At 38.4% G+C, this 25,070-nt stretch overlaps 1 protein-coding gene across 2 annotated transcripts in view; it reads right to left on the reverse strand.

Moving 5' to 3' along the window:
• The window catches only part of LOC126469895 (uncharacterized), a 485,688-nt gene that overhangs the window by 182,032 nt on the left and 278,586 nt on the right, over positions 1-25,070 (reverse strand). For both annotated transcript variants that reach the window (XM_050097238.1, XM_050097237.1), the window contains exons 13-14: positions 10,559-10,828; positions 2,871-3,009 (exon numbers count right to left, since the gene is read on the reverse strand). In XM_050097238.1, the coding sequence (XP_049953195.1) occupies positions 2,871-3,009; positions 10,559-10,828 (409 nt within the window). The remainder of the gene's footprint in view (positions 1-2,870; positions 3,010-10,558; positions 10,829-25,070) is intronic.

Below are 25,070 nucleotides of genomic sequence, written 5' to 3' on the forward strand. Positions count from 1 at the left end.
TTTATACATGAAATGAACACATAATTCTTCAGAATTGTCAAAATATTATTTCAAAAGTTATGAACTATAAATGGCTTCACTAAAAACATTTATCTAAAGACATACAATTGGAAAGGAAATCATAAACAAATCATATTACAGAAAATTTACACAAAATAAAAAGTTGCAGTAATTGATTGCCACATACCAAATAAGAAAAATCTTATTACTTTCTCACATGCAAGCACTGTATTTTGTAAAAGAAAAAAGATACACTAATTTGTTCAGAAATAATTGGCCTTTAAAACTTATGTTTTCTAGAAGTTTTTAGTAAAAAATGCAAAATATTTATTTTCATGGTTTAATTGCCATAATCCATCTGTTTATAAAAGCATATGCTGCTATTATAATTAAAAATTTACAATATGAAAAACTGTTTGTCTGAGAATATTCACATATGAAACTTTAAATTATACATATGCAGAAAGCATGCTAAATGTATTATTAGATATTCATTTGTTTATGTAGAGACAGTCCTCTGTCATTTTCTGTAAATTATTGTAGTACCTCTTTCCACAAAGTGTTTTTTTAGAAATTGTGTCTGGAAGAAAATAAATATAATGGATTCATTGGAAAATGTTATTTTAGATGTCACCTGCAAAAACTTAGCACCTTTAGACAGGCAGGTTTAAAAAGTATCCGCACACCACCTTTTAGTTGCCAACAAAGAAGCTAAGTATTGAAACTGGATTCAGTTTGTAAGCTTCAATTTCCACACTGAAATATCAAGTGCCCAGATAGCTGTTATTTATGCTAAAGCAACCCTTCAAAAGTGATCATAAGGCATTATTTCTGAAAAATTGTGCATGAAATCATTTAAATGTTATTCAGAAGAAAACTTAATGACATATGTATGATGGGACTTCAAAAAGTAAGTTACACATTATTATGACAGGCCAAGTAATTGAAAGCTGCACTACACTTCAAAAATGACACAGATACACGACACTATTTTTCAATATGGTCTCCAAGTCTCTGCAAACGACAGTAGGAACATTCTACCAATATTTCAATTCCCTGGTGATAAAAATCTGCTCCTTGGTCATGGGGCTACTTTAGAACTGTTGCACTCAAGTCCTAAAAAATCTGCTCCTTGGTCATGGGGCTATTTTAGAACTGTTGCACGCAAGTCCTCAAAGTCAGAAAACCTGTGACTGCTGAAAATCCTTGATTGCATGGGCATGTCATCTGTATTGATGTCAATGGCCTTCCTTCTTGATCAGCATCTTCCACATCCGTGCAACCTTGGTATAATTGTTGGCATTTTTTCACTTTGGATGTGTAACACTGCTTTTGGTCCAAATTTCATGGTGAATCTGTAGTCAATTTAGATGTTTTGCCCACAAGAATCACATTGTCCCGCATACTTCAACTTTGGAGTACGTTTCTAGTTGTTGCAACATTTCACTCCCACACTGAGATGCATCTGTTATTCACACTGCACCAGAACTGTGTCTGCAGGAAACCAAGTTCATGTAATCCCATCTGACAATGTCCCACTCTTGTTGCACAATGGTTTTAAGTGAAGGACGACTGTGTAATTTACTTCTTGAAGCCCCCTACCCCTTCATAGCTTATGTGGGAAGTTAAATCAAACTTGTGGGTGTCATCCATGATCTTAGGGTGTAAAATTAAAACACTAATGCTGTTTATATTTTACAGATAATGCATAAGTAGTACCATGTGAAATAAAATTGAATATGAGAAATGTAGAAGACTGCAGACTGTTTTGAAATGCAGAAGACTGCAGACTGTTTTGAAATAGGCTCGAAGAGAAGAAGATAAGTGTATGAAAGACAAGAAAGTTCATGCATCTTGACTTTTGTTCTTCACAAAAACAGTTAGTAAAGTGATTCTTCAGTTTCTTCAGGCATATTTCTTGCTCGAACAGTCCACGGGTGTACTGCCAGTCCATAGCGTCCAACGGGCACAATATTTCAGTGACACGTCTGATCGCTGAAATATTGTGCCTGTTGGACACTATGGACCGTCAGTACACCCTTGGTCTGTTCGAGCAGTTAGGAAAGGTTCCAATATGACTATTACTGAGGGAGAAGTGCTAGTGGAGCAGCATGAGTGGCAGAAATAGTTCAGCTCTGGTGAGTTGTCTGTTGTGGCTGCTGTACTGGAAGACACTGTAGATGTGCTAGTTACACATTATTATGACAGGCCAAGTAATTGAAAGATTGTTTTTCTTCATTTAATGTAGAAGATTCACCTATTGTTATCAATGACTGAGGGACATTGGCGCTTTCTGATTCCACTGATGCTGATACTATAGTAAGTTCTCTATCAGACAGTGTTGCACTAATTTAGAGTCTTTGATAGTATTCAATATTTCAGTGCTGATTGCTTCTTTCCATTTCATGTTTCTGTGAAGACCATGCTTTGTAAAATTCTCTCTACACTGTATTCAAGCACAAGTTTTCCATGAGATCATTCCTATGAGGAATACTGACAATGCTTGTCTGTGTGCTAAAATATGTGGAAAACTTATGGTGTACCCAGGTGGACACCCAAGAATTCTACAAATCATATATTAGTTTCTTAAAAGGAAAACTGGACCATGTCAGTGTGATGCTCTATCAAATAAGATGAAAGCACATTGTCCAGAATGGCTTACCTTTTTACTCTAAGTACATTGAACTATGGTGTTTGAATCAACTTCAAGTGTGTGACTGGATTAATTTCAATAAAATAAGTGCTCTGCTTTTTAATGGATTCAACAATAAATATACAAAATTCATGTTTGTTGCAGAATATTAGTAATGATGAAACAATCTTGCCATTATTTTTTTTTTTAAAAAAGGAAGAAAATGATATCTAGTTACCTGCACACAAATGATCTCTCTTCTAGACACCTTTCTTGACACTCAATTTTGCTTATTCCTGGATAGGCTGCATTGACAAATCCCCGAAGTTCTCGGCTAATAAATCTTTCATATACCCAGGGAACATTGCAAGTAGCACCTTAAATTGTAAGTTCAATTACATTAAAATCTCATTCTTAACTGTCATTCAAGGTTATACAAAATTGATAACAAAACACAAATCAGACAATGTGGACATCAAGGGTTTTGTCCATATCTGGTGAAAATACCCAAAATGAAATTAACTTGGGCATATGTTCTGGTTATATTAAATGCATTTTCTCAGAGATAGTTTTGTATTCTTGCCACAAATATATACCATAATAATAACTGAGTTTTAAATTTTGAGAAAAGTATTTCCATAAGACAGTTGTATGCACTATACACCCACTGATGTGGTTACTGACAGTGAATTACTAAAAGGCATGTAATACTGAGTGATACAGAGTCCGGCCAAAATGTAATGAAAATGAACCCTCCCAACCACAATGTGTTTGTTCCCGCTTGGATGAGTAGTGAGGATGTCACATATACAGCTGAACCTTAGTCAACATTCTAAGAACTAACATCAGTAGTTAGAAACAAGCGTTATTTCAGTAATGCATGACATGCCACAATGCAGTGTTGCCTCTAACGTCCTTTCTTGTAAAACTCAGGAAAATCAGCATGGAATGAGCTGAGATGTTATGACAAGTCTACACAAAGCAAGCTCTGTTCTCTGGTTGAGTTTTCTGGTGGCACAGCGTAAGCTACTGCAATGCTGCTCCATGGGGCATGGGCACTGGGGAGTGCCTCTCAGTCACTCACAGGCAGGCACATCTAGTATAGGATGCCAGGCTGCCTGCCAGATAGCCCTCTTACACACTGTTCTGTGCATTTGTGAACCAGTTGGCCACTGCTGCCTGTCAGTACAAGGCCGGGGAGTATATGGTCATGTACACTGCAGCCTGTCTGCCTGACTGCCCGAGTGTCAGCTGTTTGCTCATCCCTGCCCACCCTGGCTCACAGGTACCCCACTATCAGCAGGGAGGCACTCGAGCTGGAACAGCCTATAGTACATTTAAAATTAGTTGCAACTTTTGACGTTTGGCTCACCAGAGGAGACATGACTCCATTGCCCAGGTAACTCCAATGGCGAGCCAGCTTCCCCAACCACACCGCTAATGGTTCACTTGGTAAAGCATCCCTGTTGCCACACCATCGATAAACAGCAGCACGTGATGTCAGACATTAGAGGCACCTACGTGCACTAGCTCTCATTGTAAAGTGATACTGTCATGTATTGTGAAAGAATGTTTCATGTTGGCGCTGCATTAAGAATAAAAGTGCAGCACATTTTAACACGAGATTCACAATAAAAGTGGTCATTCAAGAACACGTTCACCGGCTGTGAAGATAATGTTCTGTTGCAAAATATTCCCCTGAATTCAACAACAGTAATGGACAATGTGCAATACCTCTCAGTTGCAGTGGATAAAGCTCCAACAATTCTCTCTGGGTACAAAGAAATGTTCGATTGGATAACATTGAACTTAGCTTGTGTAAGGCAAAGTTAGTACTGTACAAGCTAAAAACTCCACACTGCCAGGCCAACAAAATGGCTAATGTTGAAGAGCATAGTTTAACCAGGCCTCTTCTGCATCATGCTCATTTAAATTTGACTGAGAATATAAGGGCCTAGGAGAAAAGTAATGTGGTAAAAATCAACAACAAATTTACTCTCAGTGAGGTTGAAATGCTGTCAAAAGAGGTCATTGCAAATGTTACATCACAGGACTGGTCCCAAGTTGTCAGTCACACAAAGAATGTAGGTGAGATGACACGGATTCATGTAGGACCATGTCAACGTTTGAGTAATGTGTTACTTCTCTTGTTGCTATGTCAAAATCTGCTTCTTTTATCTAAACACAGCAGAGTTTACAGGTATACATCTCGCTAATGTTCTAATGCAGTTGAAATTGTGACAGAATCCAAAAAAAAGTGTATTATTAAATTAGCAGCTGAGGGCAAAGCATATCAGTAGTTATGAGAAAGCCCATTCTCGTTATAAATAATAATGTGCAGCTTCTTCACTTATATTGTTGCAAAACCCATAGCAATTCTCATTTCACAGGCTACTGATAGTCTTTAAATATTACATTATTTCATTTTAAAAAATCTGTAGTTGCTTGAATGTCACGGTAGATGTGCAAGAATTGCATATTAGCCATATGGAAAAATATTCTTCTCTTTGGGTCTTATCATTTGCCAGAATCTTGTTTCATTATCTCAGACCGCTTATGAGATATTAAGGATTTACGAATATTTCATTCTGGCTTTTTCATTGGCAAGTGTATTTGTGATGGAGCCCTTTACATACTTTCCATTCGACATTGGAGACAGATAGCAATATCCTCCGAGGTTTAAAGAATAATTCAATATGTTATCTAAATTTCATATGCAGCACTATATGACCTACAAACACCAAATGCAAATTCATAGTGATCTCTATTTTTCACTGAAAACTTCAAGAATTTCTTGCAGTACTTTAGCTAACACTAAAATATCACAATAACTATGACCATTAACAAAATGATACGTAATTCACCATGAAGCCAATGAATGAAGCCATAAGATTTGCAGGTCTCAGAGTTTATTACTCCATAGTTCCTTTAAACTGTTTGAGAAAGATTAAAGATTGGCCAACTTGTGCAACTGACAGGTTACGCACTGAGCAGGCCTGGCATTATCATTGCCGCTGCCTGCTGATGTGTTCAGCACACGCTGGCAACTATGCTTTCCTCCACTTGCTCTGTACTGAACTGTCAAAAGTCACAACTAATTTTAAATGCACTATAGCACAGAGTCTTCAAGGAAGGATGAGAAATTGCTAAAGAAATAAAAAATAAAAAAAATAAAAAAACAGTTTTCTTGGCACCCCTTCCTTTTGATATCAGACCAAAACCACAACATGTGAAAGAAATATTTACCCAAATAACGAAAAATCCAGGATGGAACAATATTGTCCAATATTGTACCTAGATACACATAATCCTAAATCAGAATGATTTCTGACATTGTTGGACTACTTAAAAGGAATGTGAGTCCAGTTGTTTGGGAGAATCTACATGTGACAAGAATCTTATGTAAAAACTGTTTGCAACATTTGGACCAATTATCAAAATAACATTTCACATTAATTTCATAAAAACAGGGTGATTGTTTAACAAAACTGATTGGCATATTCTGACAGAATAAAAAGAATAAAAAGCAAGTGAGTATTTTTTTCTGTATGGAACTCATCCAGAATGAGTTAGTAACAATAAGATAAATAACAGATGTAGAATTTTATTGGTAGGTGCTCAATCACTCAAGAAAAAAGGTCATGCTCATAAGGCAAAAGGACCCATGCAATGTCATTTTATTTCCTTGCACCAAATCTGATCTCTCAGATCATTTTGAGACCATATCATTTAGGCTGCTGTGATGAGGACTTTCAACAGTATTTGCTTTGAAGACTGCCAGTACTTTCAGGTAGACTGGCAGCAATGTTGGATTCAGTGTAAAGACTGTAAAGGAATTGGTTTGAATATAACTAACCGTATCTGAGCCGATTTCAGTAAAAGTGCTTTTTCTGGTATCATTCTCATTAGTTTGGGGTAGACCCTGCATACATAGGGCACAATTAAACATTATGCTGTTCAACATTCTTTGACATATGAGTCTTAAGCATATTGGCTGCAATGCAAAATGTGTTAATCATAAGTGACTTGACATGGTGTAATTATTGGAGACACTTAAAGGTTTAATTGTAATGATGAGTGGAGAAGCAGAAGGTGTACAGCGTATTATTTGTAATACAATGCATGTCAAGCAAAGGCAAGCATCCATAACAGGAGGAGGGAAGAAAATGAGACTTGGTGGGTTGAGAGGTTATGTGATGTTATTTGAATGATTACATAATCAAGTCACAATTACAACGAGCTTGGCAGTATGAAGCTACTTATCAGCATGATGTTGCACTTCCTCTAACCCAGATGCATGGACTGATTCAGTTGGTAAGTATGTCATAAGGGCATTATATTCTCTCCCGAAGTAACTGGTCCACAACTGCTGTACCTGGTTCTCGATATCCTGGACACTGGCATTAGGACAGAGTTGTCATTTGAGCTCATCCTACACATGTACCAGCAGGGATAGATCTGGAGATCTTGCTGGCCACAACAGTACTTCCACATCAAACAGACAGTTCATAGAGACTCATTCCATGTGTGGATGAGCAGGAGAGGTAACACATGAGGATGCAGGATGTCTGTGACGTACTGTTATGCCATCCTAGTTCCCCCCATCACTACCACCTTGACCTGAAGTCATACTCAATGATTCCCTGCACCATAAGCTGGTAGAAACACCACTGTGCCTCTCTAAAACATTGAAAGAGTGGAACTTTTGCATAGGTCACCACCATATTCATCGATGATGGTATCCGGTTTAGTGCAGAACTGTGATTCATCACTGAACACAGTGTGATGCCATTCATCCGTGCTTCTTAGCCATGGTACTACTCCAAATGTAGCTATTTGTGATGCAGTGGTAATGGCAGCCAACACATGTGGCAGTAATTCCCTAGTCCAGCTGCTGCTGGTCTCTACTAATGTTGTGTGATGACGTGCAATGTTGGAGGGAGTCCATTATTTGCTGTCAGACAGCTGATGCAAATGTTAAAGGGTTACGATGAGCCTGTTGCACAATTTGGTGATCCTCCCTTGCGATGGTCAGACATGGTCAATCAGAATCTTGATGATGAGTACGCCTGCCATCGCGTTCCCATGCTTTTCAACATCAGGCCATGCCACATCCAATTGCCCTGCGGCAACGGGCTGCATTGCAGTGGGTGATTGGGAAGAGATGTGGCGACAGTGTGCTGTTTAACTGGAGGGGCATGCCCTGTGATGCCAGCAGTGTGGCACTTGTGCTCTGCTCTATGCCCAGGGTCAGTGACAGTGTGGGTCCTGGGTAGGTGGGAAGTGGGTGTGGTCAGATGTCAGGAAGGCATGGTGAATCGGCAGGCCCAGGATCACATGTGTGCTCAAACTCTTGTCATCATGATGGTTGTGTGTCAAAGCTGTGAGCTCATGTCAGGATGAGAGCAGCAGGTATGTCATTATTACACTTCAGGAACAATTTGTTTTTCGTACAGTGTGGCTGATGTTGTACGGCAGTTGGTACAGCATTGGTGAATAGGTAAGAGCCCATCAGCTGAAAATGCACACTGCATGAGTGTGTTGATGGATGAATGATTATCTTCCTGCTGTTTGTCTTGAATGGTGAATGTGGAGGTGCCAGGGTAAAAGGTTCCGGGATGCAGCATTACGAATCAAAGTACAGAACGTGGTGTGTTGTATGATACAGGAGAGGTGGAATTGGTGTAAAAAGTCCATTACTAGGTACGGTTTTATGATACCCTTAACAGAGAATGTCCACATGAGGTGTTTAAATGGTAATCGTTGAAGGTTTTGGGTCAAAGAAACATGTACTGCAGTCACTGAGCTGGTAGCCTCATGTGGCTGCAATGCCATAGGTTCCTCCTTTGTTGATGAGATGATGAATGGTAGATGGTGGATGTCAGATCTGATGTCAACCGAAAGGTGGGGTTCCTAAGATGATGCTGCATGAAGTGCAGCTGGAAACATGGCTCTCAGAAATGGGACCAGTGGAGGCAGAAGCCCAGTGGAACATTTCTCAAAGTCCGAGTCAATGAGATCACATTCACGTGCACAGTCAGAGATGTGAAATCTGACAGCAGTTGTTGTCAGTGGAGTGAGGGAAGATTCATTGCAGTAAGACACACTGAGACAACTAGAAAGTCTTCCCGAATAGATGAACTTGTTGCGGGCACTAACAAGGAGTCACAGGCAGCTGACAGTCATACACAGCATTGTCAAACTGTACCCACATGGATGTGGCAGCATGTTGGGCATGGTCACTTGGAACGCAGGCAGAGTTTGCATCACAGCCAAAAGCAGTCATATGGAATCAGTCAGGCTCAACCACTGCTTAGAAATAACCACACCGGGGCTTATACTGTGGTGCGTGGCTCCCGGCATTGTTGAATGCATTGTTAGTGTTTGGGTGGAACGTTCTCGATGCAACTGCCCCACAGTTATCTGCAAAATGAATTGAATAGTGGCAAATGAACGTGAATCCAAGCAGATGGAATGTTGCAGTTCAGCCATTGATGGTGTTTCTGCAAGATGGGAACAGCAATGAGGTCCCACCGTAAATCATTTATTGCTTTCAATTGTTCAGCACTAACATTGTACATCAAACTACAGTACTGAAGATGGTCACTGGTACAACTGACATCTATAGTTTGTCGACGAGTTGAATGAGAAGCACTGTACTGTCCAGAACAGAAGTTGTAGCCAGAACAAGCAAATATCAGCACATGTTGGGTGTGTGAGGCATACACAGCCATCATGAACTGTCAGGATCATCAATAAAGTGCAAGTATAATATAACTGTGGTATGACTACGGATGGCATGATATAATGCTTTACTGCACAAATATTTACACAGTAAAGGGTACACATCTGTTCTGCTTGCAAGTTAACAGCATGCTGAAGTCTGAGGTCAAATCACAGATATTATACTTATTGTTTGTCATGGGTGATTCACTTTTTTTTGTCAGGCAGTGTATGACATGAAGATTGACCACTACTTACTAAATAGAAAATGAGCCAAGTGTAAGGCAGGCTTGCAGAAAGGAGAAAAATTGTTTAAATGTGTGATAAATATCTTTTTCATAACAATGTCTCTCTCCCTCCCTTCCTCACACACACACACACACACACACACACACACACACACACACAGAGAGAGAGAGAGAGAGAGAGAGAGAGAGAGAGAGAGAGAGAGGTTGCGTGTGTGTGTGTGTGTGTGTGTGTGTGTGTGTGTGTGTGTGTGTGTGTGTGTGTTATCTGGATCTTGTTTGAAAGCTAAGCAATTCTGTATTGGATTATCTATAAATGCATGTTATTTATTTATTTTGGAAGCCATAATACAACAATTTCATGTTGCAACAACTTTGTTGTGGCTGCTTTCAACTTCTTCTGCAATTATATTTGTACATCTCCTGAATGTTACACTTCGTAAAAATTGAAATACCCATTCAAGTTAGGTCTGTCATTTAAATAAGTATTTATATAAAGCATTCATGAAGTTCCCTATTTATAACCATAATCTGGCTCCAAAGCAGAGCATCCCAGTCCACCATGAGAACAATGCAATAATTTATTCAATGGACGATATATACTAAATACATTTGATTTGAAAATGTATGTAGTACACATCACAGTGAGGACTAATTAAGGGTCCTCTAAAACAAAGAGGAAGAGATGTATCACATAATATGGACGATCACCTATCCTTTGTTAGTTGTATCACAATGAGGAGGCAGGGGTGAAGGGAGTTACAGGAAGAACAGCAAAGTATTTTATTCTGAAAACATTTCAGTTATGTGAGAATTTAGGAAAGACATCTTAAAACTGATAAAAGCTGTTATATCGGTAAGTTTAAAATGTATTTCGTGATTTCTTTAAAACTGTGGTTCACTGCTTGCAGAAGGATATAAGAATTATTATGTAAATATGTAAATCATGATTTCTCACCCTGCAAACAAATGCCTTCAAAGTATGCAATTCCAGGCACTGGCCTAACATCAATTCGTGCTCCGTCAAGGTCTCCTTCCAGTGCTGTACAGTCATTCCGATTGTAGTCAAGATTAAAACCACGACATCGGGGATCAGAACGACAAAGTTGAGCACATTGTGTTGAAATTCCTGGAATACTGTTCCGAAAGAGAGTGTAACCACGCTGTCCTTGCAGTTCAAATCCAGTAACCTTCTCAAATTCAAGGCGGCCACCAATACCACATAAACCTGAAATTAAATTCAGATTTGTAGAATTCAGTTTTTGACCTCTATGACTCAGACTCTCCAAGAAAGAGATAACAAACTAAATAAATTTATTTACTGTACACTAGAAATTAAAATATCTGGATCTTTAAATTACATAAGTTTGATGCCTAATCACTTTACTCTTATTTTCTCAACTGAGTATCTGAAAACCTTAACGCGTAAGGTATGCACATTAAACACACCATATACAAACTTCAGCAATAAAAATGAGCTCTGAAAATAATGCTAGTATCAAGTTTAAACTGTTAATAATACCAATAATAAAAATTTTTAAAAAATGAAAAGAACAGAGGGCACTTGTTTTAATGAAGGTGTAACTAATTTTGAGGATTTATAGTTGTCTGATACATAATCCTCTCAAATAGCACTCACTACCAGAAAAGAACACCAAATCTAATTTTGTACTTAGTTTTATTTATGTAATTTTTTTTGATTATTCCTAGTTTGTATCTTTCATTATAGGGCAAAATCAATAATTGTTTCGTAACTTAAATTCTATTGTTGACACACAAGCAAATATAAATCCTGCACTAATTATAAACATTTGGAAGACAAAATGCTAGTAATCTGAAAGTATCTATTTGGCTATATCCCTTAATTAATTCCAAAGTAATTAACAGTTTTGTCCAAAGTATTGTTTACATAATGATATTTGTTAATTTCATCATTTACACAAATAATCTGGCTTAACTCTTGTAGTAGAAGAAACTGTTAAAAAGAACCAAGTTTTCAATATATTCAGTTAATTTAATGAGTTAAAGTTAAGTTTTAATTGTAATTTCAGCACCTATTATTGTGACTATATATAAGGGCCCGATTTTTGGTCACGGATCAGTCAGTCCACGGCTGAGTTTCAGACAAGGAACCGGTGTTGGTTAGATCAACAACAATGCATCCGTGAAATAAGTGTTGTGCAATTAGGCCGTGTGTTAAAATAAAACAGTGACAGTGTCTGCTCCATATGTACCTTTCTATTCTTCAAGAACTGTGAACTTTGTGGTTAGGCTTTTACTGCTCGTAGATGTTCAACTGTAAGCTATTGTTGCAGTATGTGGATGGTTCACCTGCTAACGATTAATAAGGCTTATGGAAAGTTAAACAACAATGCACTGACCATATTAAATGTGTACATGGGAGGTTGTGAAAGTAAAAGACAGTAAAACTGAGCATCTGTTGCATACATTATTTAAAGGAGTCCATGTTTGACTTCCATACCCCACTTTTCAGCCAGTAAATCAACACTGAGGACAATCAACAAACGAAGAAATAAAGCAGGTGGAACCGCCACACACCCTAACCCTACAGTGAGACTAATTAAAAAACATCCAGCCCCTATTGCTGCTGGCAGGGCTGGAACACTGTTGACATAGCATGAAGTGGTGGCCAAACTGTTTCAGTGGTGAGACCGGATACACTATGTCTGAGCCTGGCACTGTACCACTTTCAGGGTTTACACGATTTCACAAAATAACAGGGTCAAGTGATCAGCACCTGCCCTGGCTGCCATTGTATGCAGTCAGCTCTGAGAGGTACTCCAACACACTTGTTGAAATGATGTAAGTCATCCAGTCTACTGCTACAAGATGTCACCTCTGCTAGCTGCAGGACTACAGGCTGCCACTAGTCCCAGTGCCGCCAGGAGCTGAACTGGTGTCTTCTATCTGGGAGAGATCAGCAGACTGACTCCAACTGACTTCAGGGCACTCACCTGGGGGTCTGTGGTTTCTATCTGCACCTGACTTGCTACCGAGCAGCTGCCCACCCTGTGTCCATACACTCCGCCACTGCAGAGTTAAGTACACAGGCTGCTGATATTGCATCATACACTGGTGTCATTGATTCACCGTTGTGCTTGTGTGCACCCTACAATGGCCCTGCACAAGGCTGTTAACTGATCATGCAGCCACATCAATTGCTGTGACTGACTTACTGTGGGGCTTGATGTCACTTCATGCCTGCTGCTTGTATGGGCCTGATAAAGCCATACACTTGCTGAGGTGCTGAAATGCTTCACCCCAATGGTGCCTGCTAGGCTCAGTGGCTCTGTGAGCCAGCCACCTCCTGAGGCCACATTCTGAGCTAAGCTACACCACTGTCTAGTGCCAGCCAGCACCTGTTTGACCACAGCAAGATGACATTTTAACTGCTATACTGCTTGCAATTAATAATGGCTATTGTTCTGTCAGTGCTTCTATGACATTGTGATGGCTGTCCACCTGGCTTCATATATCTGCTGCTCCATCAACCATCCTGCATCACTTTTGCAACCTGCAACAAGGTCAATAAACACTCAAGCCATCCTGATCCTGTTGCACCGTTAATATCCATCATGTCCTTCACATTTATGAGTTTACATGCTTCTTAGAGATATCTGTTGAATACCTTATATCTGTCTTCTTTTTCTTAAACTGTCTACTCACAGCAATTTCACACATACTGTATGACAAAAAATATCTGTTTCAATGTGTGAAATATATGAATAACACAACAAACCAGAACAAAAATCCAGAATGAAAAAAAAGGATAATTCTGAATCAGTCATGAAGTTTAATTTTATCAACAATTCATTTTTATGGTTAACCTTCCTCATCACGTGGAAGGCATCTTCTACATGATTGTTGTTATTGGAAAGGAATGGCGATTTTTTGCAGCAGCATGCTAGGCAGCCAAGAGATGAAGTTGTGATTTGCAAGTACAAGTGAAGCAGTATTTGTGCTGCATTCTGTCACTGAAATTTACAATAGCTTTCCAATGTGGTTTCACTCTAATTGACAGTCACAGCCATCACAACATAATCCACAGTGGATGTAACTGATATTTATACAAAAAATCCAGTTCATTATATTTTGTGCAGCTCATGAACTATGTGCCGTTAGTATAGCATTTCAACTATTTCCAATTTCATATTGTAGTGGAAGTGTAATGGAACACTCATGATCTAGAAGTAGTAATGTAGGCCACACATATTGACCTTATGAACATACAGTACTAAAAAATTCTGCTAAAAGAGCAGAAATCTCCAATTGCCATTCTCACTATAGCACTCCGTACTGTTATCAACTCCTTGCACTATCATGACTCAGTGATTCTACTTATCAATACTAGGGAACTGCTGTGCCCAGGAGCCATACTTTATCATGACAAATGCCTCATGACAGAAGGCAGAAAAAAGACATTGTGTACTGTGATAAGTCACAATATGCCATCTACTGTTCCCATGGAAGGAAATGCATTTGGGAAAGTCTGGGGAATAAAATATAACAACAGTGAAACTTACATGTCGTATTTGAAGGACTTTTTTAAATTTTTTTGCAAGCAGCTAAGGTTTCTTGATATATTTGATTAAGTACTGTGGTATCCACACTTATACTCTGACCAGACTGCAACTGCATACACAACCATGTCCCACAGCTGGCCTAGCCTCAGGCATGATCAACAACTGGCACCACTGCTAGCAAGCCAGCTCCAACAACAGCTCTGGGTAGCAAGCCAGCACAAAAACAATAACAACATGATTTGTTATTGCTGGGAACTGAAGACACCATCACTGCACGTGCTTCTCTCACCATCTGGAGGCATTTCAATTGACGGCAGTAGGTTCAGCGAGCAAGGAACTATTTGCCTCTGCAAATCACTTGCCTGAAAATTTGGACATAGTGTACCATATAGTAGAATGGTACCAGTAACTTGCACCACTTGAAGGTGTTGTGGTCATGTGGCAAATTGTATTTAGTGTTGCTGGGCAATGATCAGACAAAGATTAGTTAAGATTATTTGTATGAGTTTTAGGTGTGATTATGTCTGTTGAATTTTTCTGTTTCTTTTAAAAGAGGAAGTGTTTCATTCACATTCGTATTAGCCTTGTAAGTGTAAAAGTAGTAATTAAATGCACAAAGATGCAATGAGGTAATATGAATGATGCCATAGCTGCTCCAACAGACCAGATATCGAAACTGTGAGAGGATAATACTCACTAGAAATTGTACAATGATGTGTTAAGTAAGCAACTAGAAACTTCCAGGCAGATTAAAACAGTGTGCCAGACCAGGACTTAAACTCAGGATCTTTGCCTTTTGCAGGCAAGTGCTCTATCCAAGCATGACTCACAACCTGTCTTCACAGCTTTACTTCTGTCAATACCTCATCTCTTACCTTCCAGGGATCTGTGAGGACAGGTCATGAGTCGTCCTTGGGTAGAGCACTTGCCCATGAAAAGCAAAGGTCCCACATTCGAGACTTGGTCTAGTGCACCATTTTGATCTGCCAGGGCATTTCATATCAGTGCACACTCTGCTGCAGAGTGAAAATTTCATTCTGGAAGCTACTAGAAGCTTTGCAAGCTGTGCAATAGTCATAGTCAGGTTCATATGAGGTTAAGGTGGTAGTGAGTGTACTCTCCTCCTCCAAAGATGTGTCAGCAGTTAACCTAATAATACACCTCTCTGGTAAAACAACAGAAGAGTTGACAGAATTAATAACATAATTGGTCAGATGGACTGAGTCCACAGATGGTCAGTCTACATCTAATGGGTGAGGCTAAAGCATATGTGCTGTATCATGAGGTGCTCAGCAACGCTCGCACATTCGAACAATTAGCAGAGGGTGTGGGGCACAGACACCATAAACAGAAGTGTACTGGATTTTTTTGGAGAGAAGTTGAGTGGATTATTGTAGAAAGCCAATTAAACTGTTGGATCTTTTACTGGCAGAATTCAAATACTGAATACTCAGACATATGAGCTGACACAAAATTCAGAAGCAGATCAAGTCGTACTCAGAGAAGTGGAAATTAGGGCTCTAGATGTCTTTCTACAGTGGATTTCTGCTGAATTTTCTGCAGAGTCCATGTGGAATATCTGGATGATTTAGCTGCAAGATTCCACATTGCCATGTACTTGCAGGAAATCGACATTGCTATGAAAGTACACAATGATTGACAAAGCTTTGCATCCAAAAAAGAATGTTATTGGTGTAGGCACAAATTTTCATTGTTTTCATTCCACTGTATAGCTTATGGTTGTCCATATTTGCAACTGTGAATGGTTTCACATATTTCATAATGGCTGTACTTGCCACAGTGCTTGTCCAAAGGAACGTTGTAGCGTAATTCAGAATAACACAGACATTGCAATATCATATTTATCCACTGGCACTGAGCAAGTGACTTTCTAGTAAAATGTATCCTCTTTATGGGTGTATTGGAATTTACATAATGGAAGTATGAGTGCAGGTTGTAGACACATAGTTGATGACATAAGGAAGTTTGGGTCTGTCTGAGTAGTACTCAAATAGCCTAAAGGCAAAGCAACTGTTCGTGATAAGTGGGAAAACTGTGTTTGAGTCCTGGTTTGGCACAAATTTTCATGCAAGCATGTACAAAGGAACATTTCATCATAATTCAGAGTAACACATGCCCTGCAATACCAAATTTGTCTGCTGATACTGGATAAGTGATTTTCAAGCAAAATGTCTTCCCGTACACAAATATACATAATGGTAAGGGGACTGCTTGCGATAAGTGGGAAACCTCAGTTCGAGTCACAGTTTGGCACAAATTTTCATTATTGTCATTCCATTGTATTGGTGATGGTTGTCCATATTTGCAACTGTGAATACATTTCATGTAGAACTTTCATTACCACATTTATTCACATTTCATATTCAGTTGTTTGCTTTTCTCAAGATTTAGTCAGACAAAAGGTCTGACAACTGGAATACAGCTATCCATTTTGGAAACTAAGTATACTCTAACCCAAGTACACTGCTAGTCATTGCAATTACAACACCAAAAAAGGAGAGCAAATAATGAAAGTTTACTTATTGTGCATTTACAGTACAATAGCGAGACTGTATCATTGAATCTGTCAATGATTTAGAGATATAAATTGTGCAAAATTTAGTAACAGAGATAATACCTCTGGCAGCATGGCTCCAACCCAGTGGGATATTAAATCAAACTGAACTTGGATGACAGGTGTGGGTACATCACTCCATGCTGCTACAATTTGTGACAGAATTCATCAGTAGTTGTGGCAAGTAAGTGGCAGTGAGTCAGTCTCTCAGCAACACATTAGCAGTTGTTTTCAATGGGTGAGAGATCTGGAGGACATGCCCAGGGTAACAGACAAACATCTTTTGTATTGAGTTAGGTCAGGATAGCACAGATAACATGCAGTCTTATGTTATTCTGTTGAAAGATAATGTCACAGATCTCAAAGACAGGGCACAGCCACCTGTCTTAGCATTTCAGAAATGTAATGCCTGCTCTCCAAACTATAGACTATGCAAATCTGAGGTGCTCATGTTGTGTAGCCAACAGCACTCTGTGCTGTCGCACCAGATTCTGGGCCTGTATGATGATGACAAATGAAATCTGGCAATATTTGTTCTCCTCAGAGGTTCCAAAAACAGATATATCCTTTGTAGCTGTCCATACAACTGGGACTCAACTGAAAAGACGACATTGTGCCACTCCTGTGTCCCATGTTGTCACTGCGTGCCCCAATTTCAGCATGCTTCTCTCTGCTGCTATGTCAAGAGAAGCTGAAACAACATATTTGTATGATAGTTGTGAGTTCCCAACCAAAGCAAGCAGCAATTTGTGAGAAAAATAAGCCACAATCTTGGTAGGCTGTGATCCAAATGCTGTTGAATTCGGACGTGTGCTCATTTGCTGGTAGAGGCTTCTCCTTCATACACAAGTCATAACATAATCTTCTCATACTCAACCAACACTCAAAAGTGATTTCCAAATGAGTGATCCACTTTATAATCTTTTTTTGTGTACAGAATGGAAAAAGCATTATTCTTGCTTATTTTGTGTGGTTGTCCTGAAATGCTGATCACTTATGTATCTAAGTATTTAGTACAGTTTGTGCTATTCTGATGTTTCTTGCATGTTGCCTTCATGATTTCACAATTTTAGAGGCCAGTAGTGTTCTTCTGATGTGTTTCCTCAAGTAGGTGATGACATGTAAGGTCACTTTGAGAATACATGTAACAAACTGAGAAATGTATGATTTGAATGTAGTTTTTAATCCTTATTTGAAGGGCATCAGATTATGTTTATTTGTAGCGACTAAAATAAACAATAAATTAATGAACTGAATTTTTCAGATTAAAAAATAAGGTATGATTATGGCTTGCTCATGTCTGGAATCTCCAATGTCATGTAATAGGTTTTGCAGTTTGTCAGACAGACACATTATTAGCAAGGCCACTCAGTCTAAAATGTCAAAAACTATATAGCCCATCATTATTACATCCCACACTTAATAAATAAATTTTAATCTTTACTTATCATGCATTACAAATTTTGAAAACTTTGAACATGCTAAATTGTTTCTACATTCTACTGTTTTTCATGCAGTTTATCTACAGTGTCAGCTTATTTTGACAAGAAAGAAGTAACATGCCCCTGTGTCGATATGAGTCTTTTGTGATGTTCATGGATAAATCATTGTTATATTGTTACTCCCAGAGAAATATGAGTTATTGACCATACACATTCCCTACTGAAGATACGTTTCAAACTCTGATAAGAAAAACAGATTAAATCAGACTCCCTATTTACATAAAAAAAACATGAGCTCTCAAAAACAAATAAAACATCACAGTATGCACAAACAAAAATTTCACTCATAAATAGCAATCACATCTCCAGCCACACAGCACCTCTGCCCCCCCCCCCCCCCCAGTTTCATGTTAAATGGCTGTAATCATATGATAATTAGGTAATACAGATCGATTTTGAAAGAAACAATACATTTTTAATAAAAAATGTTCTGTTTTATAATTATGTAAGCAAACTCAAGCAACACCAACCTAGTTTTAGAGTTCAAAAACTTGTAAACAGCTGTTATAGCTTATGTGGGTGTGAAAACATTTTAATGGGTGGAAAGCCTTATAGGCATCGCAGTGGCAGTAAGATATGTTTTAGGTGTCTTGTTGCATCAATTTTATCCTCAGTTCAATTATCGTGTGGGGTGGTGGTGGCTTCCCTGTTTTATAAGATTCCTTGTTGCGTTCTGATAGTTGAGAATACCCTTTGACTAGAATTTAACCTTTTTACTGTGTCTTGAATGTAAAATAATCTTTACAAACAACATAAGTCAATTTAGGTCTTTGTTTGAAACATTTGTGATACATTCTGTACAGTTACTTGTGAACCAAAGTACTACAAATTACTGTCCCCATTTCCATAGCATAGATTAATATATGTTCCCCTATAGAGAGCCAACACACTAAAATGATTGTGTACATTTTGGTGTTAAGGTATACTGGCATCTGTTCATCGCACAACCTTCCTGAGAGCTCTCCTTTTGGAGATCTGGCTTCACTGATTCTAGCCTATTCATTACCACTGATGTTGCTGTCACTATGTAAGTACAAGCCAGGGCATTGAAATATGGCCACATTCTGTAAGTATGTCTACAGCTTTTGGGCATTACAAGAGTAGCACTCATTTTCTCTAATATTCAGTTGTAATACAAATTAACTGAGGCGGTCATATTATGCCTGGATTTGTCATTGTCATTCCTGTCTTTTAAAGATATATATCATACCATCGTCATATAGAGCTAATTCCAAGGTTTTTTGTGCTGCAGGTCTTGTATGGTGATGTCGATGACCAAGATGAATAGCAGTTGCAGCAGTGCTGACTCTTCGTGTGCCCAGCTGTCAGTGTAAAACTATTTGATAAGCCCACAAGACGATACATAGAGCTTTAGACATTTCTGTACAGCCTACTGACCCAGTCAGTGAGGTGATGTGACACACTGTAGTCATGTACATTGAGCTTGTCTCAGGTGGAACATTATCAAAAACCTTCTCCATATTTATGAAAGCAATGTGCAATGTTGTTACTTTCAATGTTTTTCAGTGAGTTAATGAGCAGTAAAGGAAGCAACAGTCATATGACATCACTTAATGAAACCTCACTAGAGATGCTTAAATTTGTCAAGAAATTAGTTTATATATGGCTGATGTTTGTTGTCACACTGAAGAACTCAGTAAAAATTTCGCTTTGTAACAGGGTCTGATTAATTAAAAAAATTGTAGAGTATATGATCTCAAACAGGTACCTTCAAGATCTTCATGCTGTCTATTGATCTAGTAAATTCTAAACCACTGATTGGATGCCAGTGGTCCTTTAATTAGTGTCCTTTCTGTGCTTGGAAGTAGATGGAGTTCAGTAGCAAAAATCTGATTAAAATTACCTTCTCAGCTATTTAAGATTGCAAATTTACTCCAGACTTTTCTGTCATCCATATTGTTACTTCATATGTGATGTTTGATGTTTTGGTCTTTCCTCATCACATAGGTCAGTTAATTTTATGCACCTTCCCACTTCTTAAGGGCTTCCTTTTTCTCTTATTCTTTTATCTGCATATGTTCCATCCACAGCCATATCTATTTCTCAGTAGAGCAGTGGTCTTATGTCATGGTATGTACAATTTTCCACACTGTGGTGGCAATAGTGTCTCTATGCATTAACCAAGTAAACTGACTTGAGATGGTATCAAGAGGTAGAAATACAACTTGACTGTACAGTGCTGCTTTCTGGTCTCTCAGCCACCATCCAGTTTTCTTTGAAACTGTAATGCTTCTGGTTTGTTCATATTCTTTTATCTTGAGATCTTTTATGAGTGACTTCTGTTGTGGAGTAAGGTCATTAAATGGAACAACTTTTGTTTCAGATTCTCTAGGAAAATAATATTTCTTCAGAAGGATAAAATCTATCTTACTGAATGTCCACCACTGTTGTAGGTGATGAGGTGCTTGCAGATTATAGGATCATTTGTTCCTGCAAAACAGAGGGTTTAAGTATCTGAAGGAAAATATCACAAGCATTTTCACAAGTAATCTTTCTAGACTCAATTCAGAATTCAATATCATAGCTCATACCCCCAAACCTGAAATATCTGTAAATAAAAGAGTATAATCATCTTTCTGACACATTCATGCCATAATTAACTTCAACTGAAAGATATACATCTGAAGGAGGCTGTTTTCCACAACAAAATATGAAAGGCACTATATTATTGTATCATCTTTCAAGACTTACATTTTTAATGCATCCAAAAATTGCCATTACTAGTATGCATAGCAAATTGAAAGGACGGAAAGAGGGTCACTTGCCCCTTCTGGAATCTGGGTACAGGCTTTTTAATCATTACAATATTCTCTCAAATATCTAGCAATTGTTGTCTGAAACTCTACTAAACTACAGATTTGACATTGCTGTCCATGACAGAAAATACTGCAGCTTGATCATTCACTATATACCTTGGCTTTTATTAGCTGTCAGTATGTTCACAGGAAATTATGCTGATTCCTTGCTGTGGCTGAAGTTTTGGCAGTGTTCTGCAATCAAGCTGAATGCAGACCTTTGCAGAACATTGCCAAGACAGTGATTTCAATCTCTTTTGGTTGCATCCTCATTCAGTCCTTACTGAGTACCAGAAAGGAGCTAGTACAACAGGCTGGCAGACAGATTCTCTTCTCAATTCCCAAAACATCATAAGCATGGCAGCACTATATGTGACACTCTTCCCTCCCCAATTTTCAGAAGGATACCCCTTCCCCTTGCTCCACAATAGAATCACAACAGTAGTCTTCTAATTGTCAGTTTTACACACCAGAGCTTTTGCAGTCATATTGTACTATAGATTTATATATCTATACTTAATCTCAAATACATCAGAGGAGGAAAAAGTATAAAATTTCAAGGACAAAAAGATGTCCTCCCCAAGAATGGAACCTCCTCAAAATATTAGGTACAACATAGCACCACATGCAGTCACATAGCTGCAAACTCTGCATTCCAGTCGGCTTGGTTGCACAATAATGTGACAAACCAGAGAGACAAGGATTATTTTGGTTTAGTTTTAGGCTGCTACAAGTTGATTCTGATGGCCAATTTGAGGGTGATTTTCAGAGGATCCCACATTTGTATTGTCGAATACTGTCACCAGGCTAAACTTTAGCTAACACCAAGAAAAAAAATGTAGCTTTCTGTCAGTAATGCTAGTCACAATAAAAATTATACAGCATGAAAATTACACCACACCATAAATACATTAACAGGATCAGATGTGAAGTTTTATAAGCAACCAAATGGCATCAAAGTTCAATACCTTTTTTTTCAATCTAACATTATGAGAATATGAATAATTTTTTTGTGAATATTTTCTAGCTATACCCTGGATATAGCTATGTGATATGATGATGTAATTTTAATCACTAAATCAAAACACTGGCATAAGTATTAAAATTAATAACATAAAAGATGTACTTTACATATATTACTGAAATCTGCTTACTTTTTAGGTACAAAGTTACCTGCCTTAAAAGTACCAAGTAGATAACTATCAATCTTTTGTGACAATGTAAGTTTTGTGCATTTCTTTTCAAATTTAGTTTTTGGGGCATGTCATGTTTTCAGACTCATGAATCAATTATAACAAAATTGGAAATTTGCCTCCTCTTGGAAAAATTCTGGGAGGCACTAATATTATCATCCAAACAAGTTTTATTGAAACTAGGCTATATCTCAATGAATATAAATTTAAGGATTTTAAAGGCACAGGTAGTTTTAGTTTTTAAGAAATATTGGAAGACAGATATGTAACTCTGCAAGCTGAGGCAAGAGGACTCAGTGCCGTAAAAAGAACACTTGCTGCAATATGCTGACATAATATTATGCCACAGCATCAGCTGATTGCTGCCACCCGCATCCCAATCAATGCTAGTTACTGAAACCAAGTAAACTTAAGCACATGACGTACATGACATTTGTGGTGGTAACATCACACCAAATCTGCTCTGGCACATACAGACACTGACTGCCTGGCCAGGTAGGTCACAGAATTGGTGAGTCATTAAGTCGGCAGCCATCAAAATATTGACTTCCACCATGTGGTTGCTATCACGTCACCACCATTGTAACTGGGCCACCTACCAGGGGTCCACCTACAGCATTGTTGGGCAAGGGGTTGAACTGAGACCCTCCTAGCAATTGGCCAGTGCCGTATGGTGCCAGCCAAATGCTAGGCTGTGGTTCATTCTCCAGACATCTATGTTCCCATTACACCTCACAGGTGGGGCAGACTTCCAGCCCATCCCACACTTGGCCTGACCATGTCAGTCTCCTGCATCAGCTCCTGACGTAGCTCAGCCACAGGGCAGGAACATTTAGCACACAAGGTCGTGCCACATCTAAGCAGACTGAGCGTAGCAGCTGCAAGTGTCTTCACAACAGTGCTTTGCCGCCAAGGTCTGTGGGTCAATGCCTGAATTCTGTCACCTGCCAGATGAAAGCATGAGCTACTGACATGAACTGTTGTGAAATAACAAAGAGATTCTGCAGTTATTGAGCTGGTTTTGACTCACCCTGACTCACCAACCTCCAGTCAAAAATATCCACACCTCTACAGATGCATGAAACAGCAATGGTACATCACTGAAATAATTTGTTGAAGAACTATAGAACATGTACTATGATCATACCTGATGAGTTATTTAAAGACCAAATTGAAGAGAGGAAGTGGGCAATTTTCAAAGTGACAAATCTCACATTTGTCAGGAGAATCAAAGAACAATGTCTCTCTTTTTGTACATAACTTATTTGTATACATGAAACTGAGAATGTATTCTGATACCATGGAATTATGCTGGCAGCTCATCACTGTGAAAAGTAATGAGATGAATTAGAAAATAAATAATTTGTTAAGGAAAACTATGTGCCATACCAGGAAACTGACTGGTTCTGAGTGCCAGTAAGCAAGTTCTCGTTTCCTACTGCCATTAATATGGAGGCACGTTTTATTTATGATAACGCAAGTACAGGTATACAGCAGTAACAATTTAGTCAACAAAAATCGTGTCTCATTTCTTTTACATTTTTTACATGTGTATTACAAAATCAAATTCATAAAAGATATTGCTCAGTATTGATTCTGTTTTGTGCATAACTCCACTGGGACCAGATGCGGCAAAGTTTACTGCAAAATGCCCTGTGCTGCTGAGGAAGAAATGACAGCATTGTCAACAGATGTTTGTTTTGCAGCTCATAAAAATGGGTGGTCTTCAGTTGAAGTATGGCATGGCTTACATATGCTATGGTTTTTCTTCTTTTGAATACATTGATATTCTTCTATTCTTCTGTTTTTGAGTAGGAATGTTTAATAGATACTTGAGATGGATGAGTATGAGGCACTTATATAATACTGCTTATGGAGATCTTACATGCCTGCATTGACAACAATGTTTCAGCAGCATCTCCAAAAACCAAAAAAACTCAGTTACATGGATTGGAATTACGTGGAATTGGTTAATAGTTTTAGCTGACTCAACAATCAGGTGTAAATCTTGTGGAACAATGACTTTGACACATGGCACTTGGATCTTCTGGGGGTAGCATGCTTGGCACAAAGACCATGCACCTTCTAGAATCTTTGAAACATTTTCTTCAAGGTTTGACAATTGGAACAAGTTTAGAGACCTGCAATACAGTACCAGAACACAATAACATTGAAAACATATTTTTGAAAAAATAACAGTTAGAAAATTTTCAATTTCCATTCTTCAATTAAGTTCTTTAAGGGTCAACAGGGATTTCACAAGTGTTGGTCAAGTGCAACTTAAGTAATTCTGTTTGTTTACCGGCTGCAGAAGACTACAGACAGTAGCTCAGGAAAACATTGATCATCTGGAAGCCTCTTCATATTTCATAACATATTTCACCATTTATATACAAGAAGTAAGCCAATGAAAACTGTAAATGTATAATATAAAAGTATAAATGGTGCAAGTAGTTTGTAAGAATGTTCTTAACAGTTCTTAGTAGATGGCAGAATCAAACAATTCAAAAACAATGACACAAGGAATAGGAAAGTATTGCTGCACTACAAGGAATTTGTACCATGGGTGAGCAGGATTCTGTTACTCAGTTTCTACAAAGTGAATGTGTAAAATATATCTACACCTATGTCTACATCTACAGTTGTACTCTACAAGCCACTGTGAAATGCATGGCAGAAGGTATGTTCCACTGTACTAGTTATTAACGCTTTTTCTCATTCCATTCACTTAAGGAGTGTGGGGAGAATGATTATTTAAATGCGCCTGTGTGTGCCATAATTAATCTAAATTTATCCCCATTATCCCTATGAGAGCAATATGTAGGGGGTTGTAGTACATT

The sequence above is a fragment of the Schistocerca serialis genome, chromosome 3 (assembly GCF_023864345.2).
Source record: "Schistocerca serialis cubense isolate TAMUIC-IGC-003099 chromosome 3, iqSchSeri2.2, whole genome shotgun sequence".
Classification (NCBI taxonomy): domain Eukaryota; kingdom Metazoa; phylum Arthropoda; class Insecta; order Orthoptera; family Acrididae; genus Schistocerca; species Schistocerca serialis.